The following is a 22,198-nucleotide window of genomic DNA, read 5'->3' as shown; positions in this document are numbered from 1 at the left end:
ATTCGGCTGGTCGAAAATTGAAATCGAACTCTCTCAACATTCGGTTCGCTTTTTCCGAGCGCTCTAACCTACTTCAGAGCACTCCCAGATGCTCCGACGTTTTCTGAGAGTGGCTGGAACGGTATGGGTGACATGGGTGGTGCTAAAATGTATAGCTTTGTGCTTACACCACACCCACGGTTGTCACGGTGAGAAGCGCGGTGGCGTGGTCCCACACCAACGAAGTTCATGACTATGTAGCTGTGTCGGAACGTTTATTTGCTCTGCGTTGATTCCCAGGTTATCGCTTTAGCTTTGGCGACTTCATTAGAGGATTTTGCAACTATGGAAAATGCTTATTTATTCTCACTAGGGGCGTTCTGTACCATCTGTGGCATCTTAGCGCCTGCAGTGTAGAATACACATGTTGGCTGCTCTGTTATGTGGCTGCAAATGCAGTAAACATGACAACTAGTGAGAGTACTGCAATTTGCACGGTGAAATATCAATGTTTTTGTGGTATGCTGGCGACCTGGTTTTAATGGAGATGCTGTCCGAAATCGAAATACATGTTACTGAGTCGATCAAAGAGCTATCATCCAACGAGCACTAATATGGAGTGAGCGAACTATAATTTTATTTATAAAGACTGAACGGTACTCAATAAACAAAATGTATTAAATGTTGCCACCACTCCTGTGTCAAGCCTTGGCATTTTGTTTTGTTACGGTTGCGTGATCGCTCCCAGCGCGCGTCGCATATGCGGCTTGATGGCGCCTTCTCGAAATTCAGAGCTCGCCTAAGCTGCTGTAGAGCGACCAGTCGAAAAAAGCACGTGTGGCCGACTCTTGCTGCGCTGCAGGATCATCGCCATTCGACCATTGTGGTCTCGTCGTCTCAGGTGTCCGCGAGTGAGACAGCGCGGAGCTGGGAAAGGGCAGAGTTTTACGAAAGAGAGAAACCCTCCAGCGCCTAGGCATACCGGAGCCTACTCGTTGCCTCTTCCCCGCTCCCTTTGCTGCTTGCTCGCGCGCAGAAAAAGGCTATTGGGCAGTGCGCCTTTCTGCAGTGACTACTTCGACAGCATTCGCAGTCGCTTGACACTGAGCAACGAGGGCATCTTGTGCAGTGCTGTGGGCATCTTGTGCAGTGCTTTATCGAGGTGTACGAGCTTCCCTGTTCGATCGTGCTGCTCTACAGTTTCGGCTCTATAAAATGGGTGAGTTATTCGGTGTTATTCCTTAGAACAATTGTTTTTCCTTAGCTGCACTCCGTGACCATTCTCGGTCTCTGTTGTGCTAGCGAGCTTGTCGCATTGGGATTTCCTAAAAAAACACAGTGTGCGCAGTACTGCCAATTGCGTGTAGATGCATTGGTATCGATTATGTACCTTATTACTACCCAGGTAGTCTTATACAGCTGCCACATGGGCACAAAAAATGACGTTAAGCACCTAATGCCTTAAGTGTTAATGCCATTCGCATGGCGCCACACACGCGAAAACTAATGGCATTCCTCTTAATGCCATTCACAACGTAATGAGTTCGCCACAAATAATTCGACCTGCGTTCGACGACAGAATGAATACTCTCGTGCCCAGCGCTTATGCCACTTAGCGTACATTTTGCATATAAAAATTTATATATTAAGTAAAACTGACACATTCGTAATACATACTTTAAATAAACTCGTATGAGTGTAACATTGTTTAAAAAAACTAGTACGAGTAGTACATAGTTTTAAAAACTCGTACGAGTCGGCTGCAACCGCAACAGCACAGTCGCCATTTTGTTTATAGTCGGTATTTGGCCATACATACGGCTCTCACTGGCTTGTACCACTAGTAATAGTCCTCGGTTTGCTAAACATGATCACCATTTGCTGAAAAAATACCTTTGTTTTTATATTTTTCTAACACTTAAATCAATTACAACAAATACAAAAGTGTTATATTAATTGCAAAATATTTATAACTTTAGATCATCATCAGTAAAAATTTAAATGGCATTAGATTTCGGCGTGTAGCACCGGCCACGAAAGTAATGACATCAAGCAGTTTAAGGCATTATGTGCCTAATGTCATTTTTGTGCCCGTGTGGCACGGGTATTAGGCCAGCCGGCGCATTCTTCGCATTTCTGTTAGTGCTCACTGGGTTCAGTCTCATTACGGGCGCATTAATGTCTCCCAGTGCCAATGGTCATGATGAGACTTCGAAGGCTTTGGGTTTTTTCCTCCGATAGGCTTTCCTTCCAAATCATTACAAGATTTCAGGTTTTGGCGGGCTTTCGCGTCGTTTTTCAAAGGAGTATTCCATGCCATGTACTTTCGAGTGGTATTTTTCGAATGTTCTGCGCGTGCTTTTCGGCATTTACGGTTCCTTTCGGCTAATTTTGTGGTGTAATATATCCAATGCAGCGATAATGAAAAAAAAAAAAGTGTCAAAGCACGCAAGATTATAGAAGCAGGAAAACAAATTTATTGACTCTGGAGCAAACGTTACCTTTCAACTCGCCGTCTAATGATTGCAATAGTTACAAGCGTAGTTACTCAGACTCAACAGTTAATTCAGTGGGCTCCTTTGTGTTGCTCGTAAGCAATTTTGAGAATGCTCGCTCAGCATTAACGTTTGATAAAGGAAATCTCAAGATGTCCAAAGAGGATTGTACACATCCATGAAAACAAACGAATAGAGGGTCGACAACAGCGCTCACTATGTACTGAAGGTAACTGTGGAACTCGGGACTAGAGCTCCTTCCTGTAGCACTCGTCCCTCACTAATAGACTAGATTTGAGCATTTCGACGTAATTCATTCGACAGGTCTTCTGCTGCTACTTCCGCTAAAAAAAAAAAATGCTAGAGTATCGTCTGGAACAGAGTACTTTTCGTTGGAAAGTAAGCCTTAAGTAGCTGATTTTAATTTCCGCAAATGGTGGATTGCTACAGCAACAGAGATGGCTTCGAGTGGATTTCGGCGGCCAGGGCTGCAGAATCTCAAGCGTAGCCACCGAACTCCCCTTTCGCCTGGACTGCTTTGTTGAGTGCCTACTGGCCCGTGTCTGTATTTTGACGGGACAGATATGCGAAGTTTTTCTTGCCGAATGGGTGCAAGGCTTGTACGAGCTTTAGAAAACCAGTGTTCTTCAGTTTTAACGAGTTTAGAAATTTGTGTTCTTTGCTGGTGGATGTTTATCAGTGTTTTTCCGGTAAAACCGGAACGTACATGGTGTAGGGCCTACGCCAGGCTGTGTAGTACCTGTAGTTTTAGTAAATCTCTGTTCAAGACAGCCTGCGCATGAACTATCGTGCTCTTGTCAACTGTCTCCCGCGTCATGGTTTCACATTATCGCCCTTTTTGGTGCCCATTATAGTTGTTTCGCTTTGATCTGGTCTCTGTTTTTTTCCAGGCTTCTCGGTTCGTTAACTTCGTCATATCCGTCACTGCAACTAAGGCTTCTAGAGGACAGAGGCATTTTCCGTATTTCTGTGCTTAGCCCTTGTCATGTTTTCATTTGGGCCTCTCTCTCGCTGTCCCTGTCAGCCAGAACTTATGTACTGCTTTTTTACACGCAGAGATAAAAACAAATGATCGATAGAATATTTAAAGCACTTCGAGGCATTCATTACAGCAACTATTTATTGCATCGCCATTAAAATATCCATCCATTAATCCGTCCGTCAGTCCGTCCGTCTGTCTCTCCGTCTGAAGTCTCGTTATGGGAAATGTGGATGGCGACGGGGTTTCGGGAGAGAGGAATAAAGGGGCGGCACGGCATCTCATCCTGATTGCTGGATTGCATCGGGGGATCGATCGAAGTGTTCAGCGGTGTGTAACAGTACAGCGATTGAAGGACTGGATCACGTTATGGTTAAACCTGTGACTGGCAGGAGCTTCTTGTACCTGAAGAAAATAGTAATGCTACCTCATACTTTTCCCTTTATATCACATCGATTGTATTTACTTTTTATGTTACTTTTTATGTGGTAATGTTGCGCCAATTCTTCCAGCGCTCCATATTACATTAAATCTGCTACACAGCAGTGGACTGGTTTTAACGCGGCAGCTTTGAGGCCCTGTTCGCCGGAAATCCGGCGGCCGTTCACCGGCGTTGGCGTTGGGAGCCAAAAATAATGAACATGGCAATTACAGGCGGTAGCTGGCAGCTGACATGACTGAGCACTAACAGGATAAGGTTGCCATACATTACGTTTGACAGGAGCTGCCAACTCGTGGCGCTCCTTTCACAAGGGACGGTGATATCAAAATCAGCCCTCCAAAACCCTTGCATTCACGTTACCGCGTGGCTACGCAGACATGTTCGTACGGCTTGGTAGCGCCTTTATGGGCTGCATGGTAGCCTACGCTATCGCTTCATATCCCTAAAGTTGGAGCGTATGTGTTCCCCATACTTTCTTTGATGAACGTGACTAAAGACTGTGCCGAATTATTATTCGAACAACAAGAGCCGCAGCATAGGCGGAGACGTTGAGGGCTAGCGTCTATTGTGTAGGCACGTTAATCTGGTCCATATATCGTTGCACGCAAATCAATACTTCAATTAATTACGTATTTCTTTAATGTTGCAATGAATTGATTACTTTAACGTTTCGGGTAATTGAGTGTTTTTGCGTATTTATTTACTTCATTATTCCTTTATTCCTCAAAGGTCGGCGAAGGACATTACATGAGTAGTGGGCTTACAAAACGATATTAAGGCGGATACAGATGATCTTACATGACGAAATTAAGTGGTTTGATGATGGCAACTTCAGATGGAAGGTCATTTCAGTCGTTGGCGGTTGTGATGACTGTTGATATGTTACAGTGCGAGATTGCTCAGGGTAGACTGCATTTTATGGGAAGTTGCGCGATATTCTATGAGCGCGTGTAATCGGAGTAACATCGTGGTCGAAGCTATGATAATATATGTGATATAGGGAAAGACAGGCAATTTGTCGATGATGGACTAGTATGGGAAGATGGAGCTTAGATTCTATTGAAGAAAGTGTGGTAAGAAGTCAGAACAAATGAATCTTGCAGCACGGTCCTGGACAGTTTCGAGCATAGTGATAAGAGTAGCATAGAAGGGGTCATACGCAGCACAAGGAACCATCAAATTTTGGATGGATAAAAGTTAGGTAAGCAAACAGTTTTTGGATCAGGAGGCTAATGTAAGGATACGCCGTAAATACCATAGAACCTGATTTGCTTTGTTAATAAAACAATAGGACCAGGTTAAATTTTAAGCGGATACCAAGGTATTTGTAGGTGTCAATTAATACTATACGATTAGAGGCGGTTGTTGAAGTATTACCGTGGTGGTTACGCCGGCAATGGAAATAAGTTTCAGTGCAATATAGTGACATAAGCTAAGAACCGCACCATTTCTCAATGCGGACAAGACCTTTTTGAAGGATGCAGATATCAAGATGCCGGGTACCCACCCGTTTCCAATGGGTAGAAGATTTCCCACGGTTTGGTGCTCAGCTCTTCTGGGATGAAAACTGGAGAAAAGGGGCCGTGGCCTAAAAATGCTTGTTAAAAAAAAAAAGGCCACATAATGAACTTCTGCTGCAGGAGGCTGGGTTTTCCAATGGTGGAACTAATTACTGACTCACGGCGCAACGTTGGTAATTAATTCTTACCAGGCATCAGTTCGGTGTATAATGAGCTACAACGCCGAAGCATCAGTGACGATGTGCTAACGTCAAATGTTTCGGCCGTAGGACGGTGCGCATGGTTGCCCGGCTTGTCGCGCTCCAAGCGGTCCTCTTAGTGTATCTGTGACAATTCCTCCATTGAAGCTGGAGGGTGTGTGATGAAGGGTGACGTCAGGATCTTCATCAGCTTTTGATCGAATAATTACAGAACAGGCTATACTATGCTCTGAAACGAGAAACTGCCCCTCTAGTTGCAAAGAAAACACCCGCACAGGTTTTTATTTTCGGCTTTTTAGATGCCTTCCCTGCAGGGCCGTTACACAGCGCCAACAACGAAGTGTGGCGAGACGATCTTTGGTTCAGGCAGTTCAGGCTACGAGAGACGGAGTAGTGGAGGACTCTGCAAAATTCTACAACAATGTGATTTTTTTAACGTGCAATGACATCACACAGCCAACGGGCGCCTTTTTTTTTTTTTTCGCCTCCATCGAAAAGCAGCCGCAGGTGTCGAGTTCGATACCACGTTCCTCGATTGAGCAATCGACTGCCCTGACCGCTGAACCACCGCGGCGGGTCAGACAGGATGTAGAAATTTAGATAGGAGCATTGCACAAATACGAGCCAGTGAGCAAGATGTTCGTACTCTATAATATCGCCCTATGGGAGACTTGAGCTGCCCAAGGGATGCCACACAAACGGCGCTAAAACGTGCCCTCTAGGCGTCTGCAGTACAAATTCCCGGCGTCTCCTTTCGAATGCATGCAGTTAGTATGGATCCACTGCTTTAATCAGTGTGTACGAATTACAAAAATAGCGCTGGAAACGCTTTCACGGTTGTCACGATGTGCGCGCTGCCAGTCGATATAGCCAGACGGGTGTGGCGCGAATTCGTGGAGCTCTTCGAAAGTTTTACGTGCAACTAAGCTTAAGCACGTGAATACACGCAACCGCAACAGGGGTAGGTAGCGTAAATAACCATTCTGAAGCACAGTTATTCTGATAGGTACCTTGCACGGGCCGTGCGTGGGCCGCTGGGGATTGCGTTCAATGCACGCTTGTCCCTCAACTTGCAAGTTGATCCTGCGCTGGATTTTGCTTTTTATGCTCCGTTTAGCTGATAAGTCGTGCTCAACTGCCAATCGCCTTTAACTTATGTGCTTGCAGCTCTCGAGTCAGAGCTTTTACCTGTTGGCACAGTGGGGACATGGCACGATAGAAGTGCACTGCCAGCTCAGAAACACTCGGTGCATAATGCTTGAAATGCTGTTGTCCCGGCTGCTTAGTAATTATAAATCGTCGCCAAATGCCGTCTACTACTGAAACTTTCCTCGTGATAGTGAATGGCTGTTGTCATTGAAATATATATCATACGTTTTAAGTGAGCTCTAGTTTGCCGTTCTCATCTTTCGTTGCTACGTATGTGCACTTTTTATACTTGTGCAGCTGCCGAAAACAGTAGCATCAGGGACGGTTTCTCTTGTGATCACAAATAAACGCGCACATAGCTGGCTGTTCTATATATAATTCAGCTTGAGCCGGCAGAGGAGACAGCGTAGAGCGAAAGGAGTTTCTCTTGAACCAGAGCATGTATGCACCTGATCACCCAGACCGTACCAACCACACCATAGCCCCGTTTCATGCGGCTATGAAAGAGAGCAGTAAGTCGAACAATGAAATTGTTAACTTGTCCGTGGCACCCTACGACGCAAGCGGCGACGATGTTTGGAGAAGGCAAGATCGATGCAACATGCTATGATGTAGTCGAGGGTTCGACGGCATACCGTCTGGTCATTAATCATGGTTTGTTGATCGATTCACTGGTCACTGAACATGGTCAATTTTAAAACAAATGACGTTTCGGGAGCGCTACGGCTCCCTTGTTCACAATGAACAACCAGCCGGACGTCCCGGGCTTTTTGTAGCAGTTAGTACTGTTCTTAGAGATTTCGCGTAGATAGGATGCAGTGTGCCATCATTCTTGTTTATTGTGTTAGATGTTGTCTGGATGATTAGTGACTCGAGATTTCGGCGGGCTGATACGTTCTTTTCCGTTGTCATTATTTCTGCTTCCTCCCAGTTAATTTCATGGCCAGTCTCTTGCGCATGCTCTGCGATTGCGTTCGTTGTCACTTTTCCTTTACGTACATCGTACTGATGATCTTTCAGGCGTCGCGTGAAGTCTTTCGTTTCGCCTACGTAAACTGCTGAACAGTCTGCGCAGGAAATTTTGTAAACCACGCCGGGAAACTTCGTGAAAAATCAGCTCCCACGTGCGAAGTTTCCCGGCGTGGTTTACAAAATTTCCTGCGCAGACTGTTCAGCAGTTTACGTAGGCGAAACAAAAGACTTCACGCGACGCCTGAAAGATCATCAGTACGATGTACGTAAAGGAAAAGTGACAACGAACGCAATCGCAGAGCATGCGCAAGAGACTGGCCATGAAATTAACTGGGATGAAGCAGAAATAATGACAACGGAAAAGAACGTATCAGCCCGCCGAAATCTCGAGTCACTAATCATCCAGACAACATCTAACACAATAAACAAGAATGATGGCACACTGCATCCTATCTACGCGAAATCTCTAAGAACAGTACTAACTGCTACAAAAAGCGCGGGACGTCCGGCCGGTTGTTCATTGTGAACAAGGGAGCCGTAGCGCTCCCGAAACGTCATTTGTTTTAAAATTGACCATGGTCAGTGACCAGTGAATCGATCAACAAAACATGCTATGAACATTTTGCCAGAAGGCAGCCGCAACGTTTTTTTTTTTTTATGTTAGGTTACTTCCAGTGCACAATGATGTCCATGATACATGACTAGACTTTTCACGCTCACCAAGGAGCAGAAAGAAGCGCGGGAGCATCGTAAGGTTTTTTTATCTTCTCGCCAAATCAGGTTTGTAAACATCATCGTGTCAGTAAAGAGATATTGATGTGAGAGGTTGTAATTTTTGTTTCTTGAAACTGGCATACTGCTTTAGCGACGAAAACGTAAAGGTAGTCGATAGATAGTAGGGATGAGGATGGAAGGAGGGGATGTTTACCAGGAAACCTTCAGTTGGCTACCCTACAGTGGGGAAAAGAGATAAGGGGATCAAACAGGGGAAGAGAAAAGGGGCTTGGAGCACAGTCAGAGTTTCTTACACAAGCTGGTGGCTGTTAGAAAACTAAACAGTGCCCTGCATGCTTTAAAGGCGGTTGACTGCCGTGGCCACGGACCAAGGATCTTATCCGCCGTTAAAAGGCGACTATCGAGGTGGTCCAGCGCACAACGCAGCTTATGTCTTTCAATCACAAATGCAGTGCGTTCACCATAAGGGGTATTCAATTCTCTCTTCACAGCCACAATGTTTACAGGCAGGTCTGTCGGCCATTCCAATCTTGAAAGCATTCTTGTTGGTGAACGCAACATCGAGCCATAAATTGCACAGCACGCAACGTTGCTTCTCGACGAGCAATCTGATGGGGAAGGCGGAGGTGCAGTTCAGGATCCAGTGCCCTGAGGCGGTGGTTGCAAACCTCCCCCGTGTTCCGCGTTGAAATTGTTATCTCCAGGGCGAAAGAGCGAAACGCACATGCTGCGTCAACCCTCGATATGAGGATTTTAACTGGAACGGCGTCGCTGTGAGCAGAACGGGCAACCTGGTCCGGCTTGTGGTTTCCCTTGATGCCGCAGTGCAAAAAACAAATCTGGTAAAATTATGGTATTGCTAATGACCCTGAGTAAGCGAACTGGCAATCGTCAAGCATGTATAACTTTAAGTTAATTTATTTAAAAGATCTCGGTAACACGGAGTAACAGCGGTAGCTTAGTAGGTTCTTCACACGACATATTTAGGAGCCTTCTTCATGCTTATGTGCGCTCATTGGGATATCAGTGTTCCTAGGATGCTTAGTTGTGCATGCGAAATGACCATACTCAAATGTCGACCCCTAGAACCCCAACAAAGGATATCATCTGCTTGAATTGTTCACAGTTTAGCCAAGTGAAACCTTTTGACCACGCAGGGTTGGTCCGCTGAGAGGAACTCTAGACTTGCACATCATTTCAGCCCTACCCCGACCGCGTCATCTAGGATGAGAAATTCTCTAACAGAGAATAGAGATGAATGCTGGGAACAAGAACACTTTTAATCAAGCATGTAGGCAACTTATAGTCGCTAAGGCGTGCCTTAACGCACATTATAGATCCTACACTGAAGTGCCCTCGAAGCAAATACAAAACATTGATGGAGCCATTCAAAGTACTTTACAATTTCAATTGAAGACACGTCCTGTTGCTCGATATTGTCTCATTTAAAATACATTTATTTACACGGTATGTAGTTTGTTTGAAATATTACTTTAGATTGTCTCAGTTAAAGTACAGTCGTGAGCAAAAGTGGTATACAACACTCAGCCGGTGGCAGAGGTCGAGAAAACTGCATGCCAACTTCATCTTGAAACAGCTATCTAAGATCGAGACAATAGCGGCTCTGCCCTATTTTATCCACATGCATGTGTCACGGTCGCTGTCCCTTACACTGTCGCTAGATGGCACTTCGATGCAATTTTCTCGAGCTCTGTCACTGGCTGAGTGTTGTATACCAATTTTGTTGACGACTGTACATCTATTTACACGGTAAGTAGTTTGTTTGAAAGTTTGGAGCGTGGGAGCGGAAATTCAAACTCTAAAACGTGCACCCGCTGACATTGTGACAGACATCTCGCATTTTACCAGCCCTGTTTGTTTCTGTCATTTTGCATGTGAAGCCTGCTACGGCTACTACACGAACAGCAGGTGCAGCCGTAGGCGAGTTTCTTCCACCCAGACTGACAAGCTACAGGAGGTAAGCTTCTTCAGCGCATCTGCCAAATTTTTGTTTTTGCTGAATGCGTGTCATGGCTGTTTGCCCCTCCCCCCCCCCTCCCTCCTTCTACCTTCACGTTGAACGATATGAGAAATTCGACTTTGCTGTAACAACAACTTTATTTGTTTTGATGCACATCTGTGCTCTTTGTGCCTGTATTTGTGTTAGGGCCGCAGTGACAAACCTTGCTTAATTCTGTGAGCGATCAAACGGCCAATACATTGTTTTTTCTTCGGGAGTTCAGCTCACAGAACACAGCTTTCATAAGCTAGAAGAGGATATTAAATAAAACATAATTACCTCATCACCAGGACACATGCTTTGAAAAATAGTTTTCCCCAACAGTTACCGGTGACATTATGATTAAAATTTGATTAATGGCCTCGTCTAGCATTTGAACGCTCTGCGTTCATCACAAAGATTTGTATGGTAAAAACGTAGTGATCAATGGACGCAGGCGGACATTAGCTTGTTCACAGCGCCCTTCTCCTGCTTGGAATTCTTACCTATACATTTACAGCGCTGGCTTTCGAGCAAGCCGCAGGGAGTAAACGTAAATCATAGTTTGGACCGCTATATACTAAACTACTAAACCGCCGTTATTGAAGCAATGCAAAAATCACCGCTAAAAGTACTATGATATGCTGCATGTTTTTCAGATTCGCGTGCTTGATAGGGGCTGAAAATAACTCTGAAGCTGCTCCATAGTGCAAGGAAGAGGAGGAGGAGGAGGAGGAAGAAGAGGAGAAAAGGAGGGCGGAAGGCAGGGATGTTTACCGGGAAAAATGAATTCCGGTTGTCTACCCTGCACTGGGGAAGGGGAATGGGGGATTAAAGGGGGAGGGTAGAAGAGGTCAGGAGGTGAGAAAGTCATAGTTGTGTCAATCAGGCTAGTCTCTCTTAACAAGCGAAGAAGTATCTTGTAGGCTTTGAGCGCAGATGACTTTTGTGGCCATGGTTCCAAGATCTTCCCTACCGTTAAGGGGTGAGCGTCCGGACGATCCAATGTAGTGCGCAGCGTATGCCTTTCAGTTCCAAAAACAGGACTATCACAAAGGAGGTGCTCAATCGTTTCATCAACTCCACATCGTTCACAAGCAGGGCTGTCCGCCATCCCGATCTGGAAGGCGTATTTGTTTGCGAAAGCAACGCCAAGCCATGGGCGGCACAGTAACGTTGCTTCACGACGTGTTCTGTGGTGGGGAACACGCAGGCGCAGTCCGGAGTCCAATTCCTTGAGGCAACGGTTGGAGAACTCTCCGCTGTTCCACGCTGAATGTGTCAACTCCACAGCCAAACAGCCCGCTCGCTGCGTCGGCTCTCGTTAACGGAATTTGGACTGGAAGTCCGTCGTTGTGGGCAGAACGAGCAGCGTTGTCCGCCTGGTTATTTCCTGCAATGTCGCAACGTCCTGGCAACCACTGGTAGATGTTGTCGTGGCTTTTCGATATTGCGGCGTGGTGCAGCGTGCGGATCTTTGCAATTGGTTGTTCATTTGAACCGTGTTGTAGTGCCGCTTGCATGCCTTGAAGCGCTGCTTTGGAGTCAGTGAAAACTGACCATTCTTGTGGGGTGTTCCTGGCTGATGTATTCGACTGCAGCCCGTAAAGCAGCTAGTCCGCGCCAGTCGAAGAGGTGAGATGTGTAGTCTTTAGCTTTATCAAGACAGACCTTGCCGGTACTACGACTGACCCCGCGGAGCTGGCTGACATAACTGAGCCATCCGTGTACACATGTATTCGACGATTGTGCTTAGAGTGGAGGGGATCCAGCGTGATCCAACAATACAACGTTGCTCTCCCGAGTTCCTTATTGCGGTTTCAGATCAATATAGTTGTCAGTGCAGCATTGTACTTGTGTTTTTGTGTGCTTTTTCCGTTTTGTTGTGTTGCCTGCTCTCCTGCGTCCTTCCAAAATGTGATTGACCTTTGTGTCTTCCCTTGTTTGGTGTGTTTTTCCGTTGAGACCGGATATTGCCGATACCTATAGTAGCAGTTCTGTCCGTGAGGAACTCTCTTACGTATTTAAATGTTACTTGCCCCCCCAATTAGTTACAGAAAACCCCTCGAGGATAGCCTTGAGACAGATGTTGTCGAAAGCGCCCGTTAAGTCAATGGCCAGGACTATACTCTCGCTGTAGCTCAAGGTTTGGTCTAAACGGTCTTCTTTTAACTGCAAGAGGACATCCTGCGCTGTTAGCTTCGTCCTAAAACAAAACGTGGTGTTGGGTAGGTAGTCATTGTCCTCTAAGAAACTATACAGCCTCGGGTGAACAACTCTTTCGAAGAGCTTTCCTAAGCACAACGTTAGTGATATGGGCCTTAGGTTGTCTAATCTAGGTGTCTTGCCCGCCTTGGATATCGTGATTATCTCCGCATGTTTTCATGCGCCCGGAACTCTGCCTGGTTCCCAGTGCTTATTGATCAAATTTGTGAGTTTACTTAGGTGTCTGGTTCCAAGGTTCCTGATAATCGCGTTGCTGATTTGGTCCTCGACCGGTGCCGTGTTTATTATGAATTATCTAACCACTGCATAAACCTCTTCGCACGTAATTGGGGCGTCGAGTTTAATGTTTTGATCACCAGTGTACTCCGTCGCACAAGGGGCGACGTTTAAAAATAGTTTCGCGCTGACATTTAGATTGGTTCATAACATAGGAAAGACACAGCAGCTTCTTCTTCGCGGCTGCTCAAGGTCAAACGCGGCCGTTCCCGGACGACGCGCCGGAACCTGGCGCATTATTGCTATCTGAATAAAATTTATTTTTTTTTTATACACGAAGGGTACGGCAGCGGTCCTTAAGGGGTTGCCCCTTACAATTACTATATGGGCTCCCTCCTACGGGAGTCCATTCGCTTCGGCCGTGGCCCGAGCCCGCTCGAGCAAAGTTTGCTGCGCCGTCAGCTTAGAGCAGCCGAACAGGGCCGCCTCCCAGTCCTCCTGGGAAGGGTTGGGTAAGGGGTGTAAATTGGCGGTATTATTGCGGTAAAACATGGAGAACATTGAGCATGCTGTAATGAACGGGGGAAGCCTTAAAGCGGAGAAGAAGAAATTAGGCATAGGCATAAATCTGATGTATGCGCTAAGGGACAAGGCGGGCAACGTCATCACGAATATGGACAAGATAGTCAAAGTAGCCGAGGAGTGTTATACAGATCTCTACTGTAGCCAAAGTAGTCAGGACCGTATTGAGATTGGCGGTAGGGAAAAACAGTCAGACATTCTACCAGTCACGAAGGACGAGGTTAAGAATGAAATAGAAACTGTGAAAAGGGGGAAAGCAGCTCGAGAAGATCAGATAACTGTAGACTGTTTGAAGGACAGGGGGGATATCGTGCTAGAAAAACTGGCCACCCTGTATACGCAGTGCCTGGTGTCATCGACGGTACCGGAACCATGGAAGAACGCAAACGTTATCCTCATTCATAAGAAAGGGGACGCTAAGGACCTTAAAAATTACAGACCAGTCAGCTTACTGTCTGTTACGTATAAGGTATTTACTAAGTTAATCGCTAATAGAATCAGGAGAACCCTAGACTGCAAACATGCAAAGAATCAAGCACGGTTTCGGAAACTCTACTATCGACCATATCCATACCATCAATCAGGTGATAGAAAAATGCTCGGAATATAACCAGCCCTTATAGATAGCGTTTATTGATTACGAAAAAGCATTTGACTCAGTTGAAACATCGGTGGTGATGCAGGCATTGCGAAATCAGGGGGTAGACGAGCCGTACGTGAAAGTGCTGGAAGATATATATATTGTTGCTGCACAGCAATCATAGTTCTGCATAGAGAAAGTAACAATATTCCCATAAACAAAGGTATTAGGCAAGGAGACACGATCTCCCCTGTACTTTTCACAGCTTGCTTAGAGGAAGTATTCAGAGACTTGGAATGGGAGCGGAGAAAACGTAGAAAGGTAGGCTTGAAAATCAATATGCAGAAGACTAAGGTAATGTTCAGCAGCCTCGGGAAGGAACAGCAGTTTACGTTAGGTAGCGAAGCAGTGGAAGTAATAGGCGAATATGTCTACTTATAACAGGTAGTAACCGCAGATCCGGACCATGAAAAGGAAATAACAAGAAGAATAAGATTGGGATGGAGCGCTTTTGGCAAGCACTCGCAGATTATCACTAGCAGCTTACCGGTACCGCTCAAGAGGAAAGTATACAACAGTTGCATCTTACCTGCACTCACCTATGGGGCTGAAACGTGGAGAATAACCAAGAGAGTTCTACTTAAGTTGAGGACAACCCAGAGGGCTATGGGACGAAAAATGGTAGGGATAACATTAAGAGATAGGAAGCATGCAGAGTGGGTCAGGAAAATAACTCACGTTACTGACATTCTAGTGGAAATCACGAACAAGAAATGGGCATGGGCAGGACATATGTAGTGTGAAGAGGAGATAACCGCATAGGGTAACAGAAATCTAGGTGGGCGGCTGAGGTTAAGACGTTCGCGGGGGTCGAGTGGATGCAGCTAGCACAGACCCGGGTTAATTGGAGAAATATGGGAGAGGCCTTCGCCCTGCAGTGGGTATAGTCAGACTGATGATGATGATGATGATGATGATGATGATAATGATGATGATGATGATGATGATGATGATGATGATGATGATGATGATGATGATGATGATGATGATGATTATGATGATTGCGGTAGCAATACTGCACCAGGCCCGTCGCATCGTCCAGGGAAGGGCAACGTTTGGCCTTAAAGAGTCGCAAAGAAGAAGAACGCTCGGTCACCGGCAGCTAATGCTTTCGCTCCACATCCGGTTCAGCACCATTCAACCCTTCTCATTTATATCTGGGCTGGTAGCTTACGCTCTCGCGTCATACTCTTAAAGGATGAGCTTAAGTGTCCCCAACAATGTAGCACCTTACACTTATAGGGCCGGATAGGGGAATAATGTAGCAGGCAAAAGAAGCTTCCGCCGTTACTATCGCAATTCAACTAGGGTAAAACATGCAGAGTTAAACGACAACAATTTTTTTTTACATGGCCACACCATGTGGAAAATGTCCGAGGACGTTTCCTCACGTTGGTGGCATTTCCCCGTGCAAGCAGGGTACATTATTTTAATACTGCCGGACACAGTGAAGTTTTGGTGTAAATACGAAGGAGAATGCGTTCTCCACCTTTGTGAGGCCCTCGCATGGCTTACGATAGATTGATTGTCCGGAATGATAGAATTGAATTATTCCTTTGAAACGCGTGCCAAGGAGCGCCACGCGACAGGCACGACGGTGTAGGTGGTAACAACATTTATTGTCACAAAATGAAAGGAATTATTTTGGGCTGGGGCGCGTCCAGGGTGGCCTCCAGTCGGGGGCGACCTCTTGAGCTCGCGTGACGAGGGCCAGTTGCGTAGTTTTTCTTGGGCTGGCCAACAGCTTGTCCCATTCCTCCGCTTAGGGAGCTGGCAAGAGTGTCTTTGGAGGGGGATTGCTGGCGCATTCCTATAGAGTGGCCTGCGTCCGTCACCACAGTGCCGGCATGCAAGGTTGTATTCTCCGTTCGTAATTAAAGATAATCGGTAGGGGCTGCAAATGGCTTTTGTTTGTAGGCGTCTGAGTGACGTGGCTTGCGCCCGGTCCAGATCGGGGTGAGAGAGTGGAGTACGTGCATCTTAGCTTGCGATAAAAGTTTATCTCCGCGTATGTGCGCGGCGCCTCGACGGGTGCGTCCGTTCCCGATAGATCTACCGTCTCCCGGTTGGTTAAGCCTCTGGCTAGAGGGTCGACCCCTTCGTTTCCGGAGTTGCTCAACTCAGACGAGAACGATGTTGTGATTGAGAGATCGGTTGCGCAGAATTCGCGCCGCGAGTGCGCTTACAGAATTTTTGGCGAAATTTTGAACGGCTATTTTTGAGTCGCTTAGAATAGTTTTGGTGCGGGGATCCGCGATGGCCAGTGCGATAGCTACTTCCTCTGCCTCGCATATGGAGCTAGCATGAAATATTATGGCGTTAATGAAGGCTGACTTTGGAGTGGCCATACATGCCACGTATACTCCGTTTTTGATGCGCTGAGCTGCATCCACGTACACTGCTTGTGGATCGTCCTCGTACTGTTTTTCAAGGGTCTGTGCCTTTGTCTTCATGCGGGTATCATGTCTGCCTGGTAGCATGTTAGTGGCTATTGGCTTAACAACTAGTCTACTAGTAATGTCAGCCGTTAAGTATGATGTGTCGCACACCTCCTCAGTGGGGTGTATATGTAGCTGGTCGAGAATTACGGGTCCCTTCAACGCCGCGTGACAAGCGGCTCACTTAGCTGTCTTATGAGCTTCAATTAGTTAATGTAGCTTGTAAAAAATTCCGAACTGCAGTAGCCATTATGAGTTGGCGTATACCGGCGAACCAAGGGCCGCTTTGTATGCTGTTCTAATTAAGCTATGAAGTACATCTTCGTCCCTACGACGCAGAAGATAGTGCGGGCAGGCGTACATGATTGTGTTATCATGAAGGCTTGAATAATCTTGCACAGGTCGACTTCTCTAATACCCCTGCAGCATTGACCAAATATTTAGGGGAATCCCCCAAGGTGGAGTTCTCGAGAATCTGGATCTGCCTGTGCAGCTTGTTTGTTCCTTATAACTAATAGTTCTGATTTAGCCGGTGAACACGTCAGGCCGTTTTCCTGCACGTAAGACTGCACCGTGTCGATAGCTCGTTGTAATGACTCTGTAATCTCTCCATCGGAGACAGAATTGGTCCATATGGTGATGTCGCTGGCGTATATGGAATAATGTATATGTGGGATATCATCTAACAGACGCGAGAGTCCCTGCGAACTAGAAACGACCTGAGCTAGATTTAAATACTCGCCTCTTCGGTCATGCCGAAGTGTTTAGCCAGGTCCATGTTGTCATGCTCGTTGTTTCACAAGTTGTAAATATGCACAGTCTGCGTCAAAAGTGCAAAGCCCAGGGGATCTGCTTCTCAGCCATGTAGTGGCGCTAATTTAGAACTAGGGGAGTTTCTTTCCATTGGAGAGGGTAGGACAAAAAACCTTCTTACCACCAAGAAATTGGGAACATTGGAAATGCATTACAGGCCACACGCCATGGCCCAGAAGCAGATCCACTGGGCTTTACACTTTTGACACAGACTGTACATACATTCGTGTATAAAGCTTCAGTTTATTTCCTCTCAATTCCTGTTGTTGCGATTTATCCTCTACGCTACCGTCTCAGACGCTGTGCCACCCATGACAAGGTGTTGGTGCTGAAGAGCGCAACTCAAAAAGAAAAAAATAACATCAGTATTTGTCGCAGGTGTACAGCTTAAAATCTTGATTATCAGCAGCAGGCGCAATCTAAGAGACAAGGCGGTTCCCAAACCGCAAGCTGTAAGAATCATAAATGACGGGAAAAAAAAATCACTTGCAATTGAAGCTGCCATTACAAACCTCATCTCCAATAATGAACGATATTGTGATTAAGGATTTAGTTCCCATTGTTTATATAAGCCAAAAGCGGGAGGTTTTACAGCAATACGAAAGTTTTAAAAGCGCAGGGTGTTTTTTTTTTTTTTTTTTTTTTTGTTCTCGGTCCGAGCCTTTGTATCTCGGACAGAATAAAACGATTCGAATTCTCAAGAGCTGGTTTGTCTGCATAAGCTGAGTCGCAAAGTGATTAGGTACAGTGTAGGTTTGAGCATGCTTAACGGGAGAACGGGGTAGTTCTGTCATGCCCGTAGATAACTTGTGATCGACTCCTTACATAAGACCTTCACTTTCAGTACTCCTTGACAAGATTTCTGCAAACAGGGGACCTTGCCGACGTGGAGATTGTCGTTGAAAGCGACCGATTTCCTGACACCCGGATGTCAATCAAGGTCCACCGGTTGATCTTAGCACTGCACAACGAAGTGTTCAGGGCCATGTTTTACGGAGACTTCGCCAAGGAGCAACGCGTGCTCATCACCGACTTACACCCGGAGGGAGTTCTCGGTCTCATCCGGTTAGTTTGTACAGCGTATTCATTCTTTTCTCAATCGCCTCTGCGCAGTTGTTTTCAGCAGTAAACTATTCGTCTTATTCCGGCCCACGCACACATCTCATGATTATGCCTCAAATTTCCTCGCTGCTGCATGCGGTGGTGAAAATTTATATTAAGTGGTCCACACCCTTGTCTGTAATTGTGCCTGTTAAGTGCACGAAAAAAGACAAAGGAATACTTCTTGCATCGGGTGTTTCATCAGCACGAGATTACTGGCGCAATAAAAAGCGAAATTGTGGCAGTGGTAAACTACATTTGTAAATGTTAAAATGACCAATATATGCGTTACTGCGTATGTTCCGAGATCTTGGTTCATTCACCTTTGTAGTTGTTTCTTGCGTTTAGGTATGGGCTTTGTGACGGTGTGAAGACGTGCGTTTTAGGCTTAGTCTACCAAAGACTTTTGTTCTGAAATATATATTAATAGCATGTCACATAATATAGCCGACGCTACTCGGTGCGTTTGTGGATTTAAGGTGCTGATGCAAAGAAAACCCCAATTACTCAAGCGGGTGCTGACGACGTTGGGCGACATGTGACGGAAGCTGTCACAGAATGGGCCTGACGAATTTCGGATTGTCTTCCTGGGATATATTTCAACCCGTTTGTACCCTTCTGGTGCCTTCACACCCCAACAGTTTCTGCGTAAAATGGCGCAGGACGCTGTCTCTCTCAGTAGAAATATATATTGTGACGGCTGAGGCCTACGTGAAAACATCTACGCGTAACTTCTGGCGAAAAAAGATGAACTAGTTTACAGTAATTTCCCCCAGACGCACACATTTTAGGTTAGAGGCTGAGTTCCTGATTATATTAGTCACCTGTACAAAACAGGACTATATACAAGGGATTGAGAGACATGCACGACGTTGACGTAACGAGAGATCGTTTTCTATAGGCAAACAAGGAATGCTCTTCAAAGGCAACTCCGGTGGTTGTTTATTTTCATCATTTTGAGTTATTGGCAGCATTACTTTTCTGGTTGCCTTGACTTCGAAAAAAAAAGTTTTTTTTAAATTTGCAAGTAGAACCACTCTTAAAATGAAAATAAAATTATCAACAGCAGATAAAAACAAACTGGTTTCATGGCCAGAGACGTTGTTTCTGGGGACGAAACGGTGACGCCTGATGCATTGTTGGAAAAACACACACACAGGAGCGTTAGGTGGTGGAAATAAAGTATGGGAATCGTGATGGAGTGTATAAAATTCCTGAGATAGCCTAACACATGCCCTAAAATTTCATGATCACGCGGTAAGTGCGCAGTAACGCGAGTATAACGCTTTTGACTGACACAGTGTTTGCCGCATAAATCGTCTGAACGGAGGCCACGAGAAATACAGGGTTTGAAATCGAGTTGGGCGCGAAAGATTTATTTCACTGCGCCCAAATTTGGTAGATTGCGTCAAGGCGGAGAGGATAACCTACAGTAAATTTTTTACCACAATACGCGGTTCTTAAAAAGTATTCGAAGTTACTCTTTAGGAGGTGGACATATTCAGGCAACATGGTGGGAAAAGTGCCAACGGGAACTTCTGTGGTGTGAATAATTGAAACATTTGTTTTTGTCGAACACAATATTGCTGATTCATGTGAGATTGCTTGCTTTTTTCTTCGTAATTAGTACGATAATTAAGGACAAAGAATAAGTTTTGAAATGAAAATTACGCCTAGATGTTGCATACTACGAGATAATGAGACAAAGAGAAAGATTAGACTGGTATTCACAAATTATATTGGTGCTCTTCGAGGCGAAAATCTTCGCTCCCGTGTGCTTTGAGATATCAGAGCACGTTAAACAACTCCAGGTGGTCGAAATTTTCTGAGCCCTCCACTACGGCATCTCTCATAGCCCGAGTCGCTTTGGGACGTTAAACCTCGAAACCAACCAACAAATTATTTTTCTTACTTTAACCTGGAGAAATTCGTTCCATTTCTCTAACTTTCCACTGTCTTAATCAGGATAAAGACGCACTGAACTAGGCTTCTTCCCTCTACCCTTGTTCAGTGCTCCTTCATACCGTGTAAGCCATCTTCTTCCTCTCGTTCTATCTGGATAATCAGGATGAGGATTATAAGTAAGATTATTCAAACATATTTTGGGCCCAGCGTGATTTGGGATAAATTTATTCTCATTGCGTGATGCACCATTCGATATGCCTATGAGTTAACGCATGATTCAAAAGCCCTTACCTTGCAATACCCTTCTCTGATTGTGCTGTAAGCTCTCATATCCTGCTAGACGGTAATAGCTTACAATAAGCAGTTCTCTAGAGAGGGAGCAGTTAATGACAAGTACAGTTATGCACATTAAAATATTGTTTAATCAAAAGTCTTATAGCTGGAATATACCTGTCCTCTTCAAGTTTCAAATAAGCTGTTTAGCAGATGGTATGAAATCACGTTTTTATTTCTGCGTTTACATATTTCTCAAACCGGCTTCACAGTTGTTCTGACAATATTTGTTGTTTAGTATACGAAACCTTGAAACCAATTGCAGGATGTAAATGCTAGAATGCTAATAGTTTTCTAACCGGCATGAAAATTAGAATCATATTAAATAGCCGCATGCTTGTTGATTGCTCATAATCCATGCGTCCTTAGTCTTCGGAAATTTTGTTTCACTGCAGGTACTTCTACAGCGGCCACTTGCAAGCGGAAAGCGCGCTCCAGGCTGTCTACATTCGCAGCGCGGCCACCAAGTACCTGGTGCCGAAGCTCGCAGAAAAGTGTGCCGATTACGCAACGCTCAAAATGAAGGTGGAGGACGTGTGCCCACTCATCGATTACTTTCTCATAATGGGCGAAGATGACAAAGATGTGATTCTTTCCAAAGCGATGGATCTCCTTCGCAAGAACAGCTTATCCGTGCTGTCCTCGAAAAGTCTGAAATCGTGCTTGGAAGAGACGGTTCATCGCGTCGTCGACGCAGCCGTAGGAGTGCCCGAGATTTCCGTTCTTCGGGCAGTGTTCGCGTGGTCCCAGGAGGAGTTCCTTCGGAGAGGAGCGAACGGTGAAGATGCGGACGTTCGGAATGTAATGCAGCCGTTTTTTCCCAAACTGCGCTTCCTGGCGATTACGGCAGGGGAGTTTGAAGCTGGACCCAAGAAGTGGGGCATCCTGAGCGACCAGGAGGCGCGTGCGCTCTTCAGCAACATTGCGAAAAATGGCTCGATGCCTTTGCCCGACGGGTTTTGCAAGATCTGCCAGCCGCGTTAGTAACGGTTCCCTTAATGTGCGTCCGAAATACTCAGCTTCAATAGTGCTGCACTGCTCTATACCCTGCCACTTTTAAGCCTATTTAGATTTTTCAAACATTAGCGATTTCTTTTTGGCAAGCCGTTTACCTATTTTTGCTTCGCATTCGAAACTTGATACTAGTTGGCTGATTTTACTTAAGTTTTCTACTGTATTGTTTGACTTCAGGTCGTTGTCAATTTTTTTTTCGTTTACTTGTTCGCAGCTATAGTTAGCTTCATAATTAGCTTCTATTATTGAAGTTTTGCACTGTATATTTTTGGCGACCTCAACAAAAGCATGAGGTCATTATGCACTTGTTGTTTGTATATCCGTGTATTTGTTCGCAGATTTCCCAGAAGAAATAAAAACTACCAGACACATGCGGTGTTTTTTCTTGACCAGTATTGACATTATAAAAATTTTCCCAATGGTGAAAATTATTTCTTAT

At 45.4% G+C, this 22,198-nt stretch overlaps 1 protein-coding gene across 1 annotated transcript; it reads left to right on the top strand.

The window, feature by feature from the left end:
• Positions 1 to 1,118: 1,118 nt before the first annotated feature.
• On the top strand, positions 1,119 to 21,771 carry LOC146189242 (BTB/POZ domain-containing protein 6-like). The gene is made up of 4 exons (XM_084603232.1): positions 1,119 to 1,198; positions 10,394 to 10,470; positions 18,251 to 18,471; positions 21,141 to 21,771. Exons 1-4 carry the CDS (start codon positions 1,195 to 1,197, stop codon positions 21,727 to 21,729), a joined length of 891 nt encoding a protein of 296 aa, XP_084459358.1. The 5' UTR covers positions 1,119 to 1,194; the 3' UTR covers positions 21,730 to 21,771.
• Positions 21,772 to 22,198: the final 427 nt, after the last annotated feature.

This window comes from Amblyomma maculatum, chromosome 5, assembly GCF_055883805.1.
Source record: "Amblyomma maculatum isolate TAMU_Amacu chromosome 5, ASM5588380v1, whole genome shotgun sequence".
In the NCBI taxonomy this organism is placed as follows: domain Eukaryota; kingdom Metazoa; phylum Arthropoda; class Arachnida; order Ixodida; family Ixodidae; genus Amblyomma; species Amblyomma maculatum.
The sequence above is the reverse complement of the archived record's forward strand: the minus strand, read 5'-3'. Positions and strand labels throughout refer to the sequence as shown.

Coding starts and splice junctions, on each gene's coding strand:
- LOC146189242 (XM_084603232.1), top strand. Junction 10,471..18,250: donor AGACTGACAAGCTACAGGAG/GTAAGCTTCTTC, acceptor CTTCACTTTCAG/TACTCCTTGACAAGATTTCT. Junction 18,472..21,140: donor GGAGTTCTCGGTCTCATCCG/GTTAGTTTGTAC, acceptor GTTTCACTGCAG/GTACTTCTACAGCGGCCACT.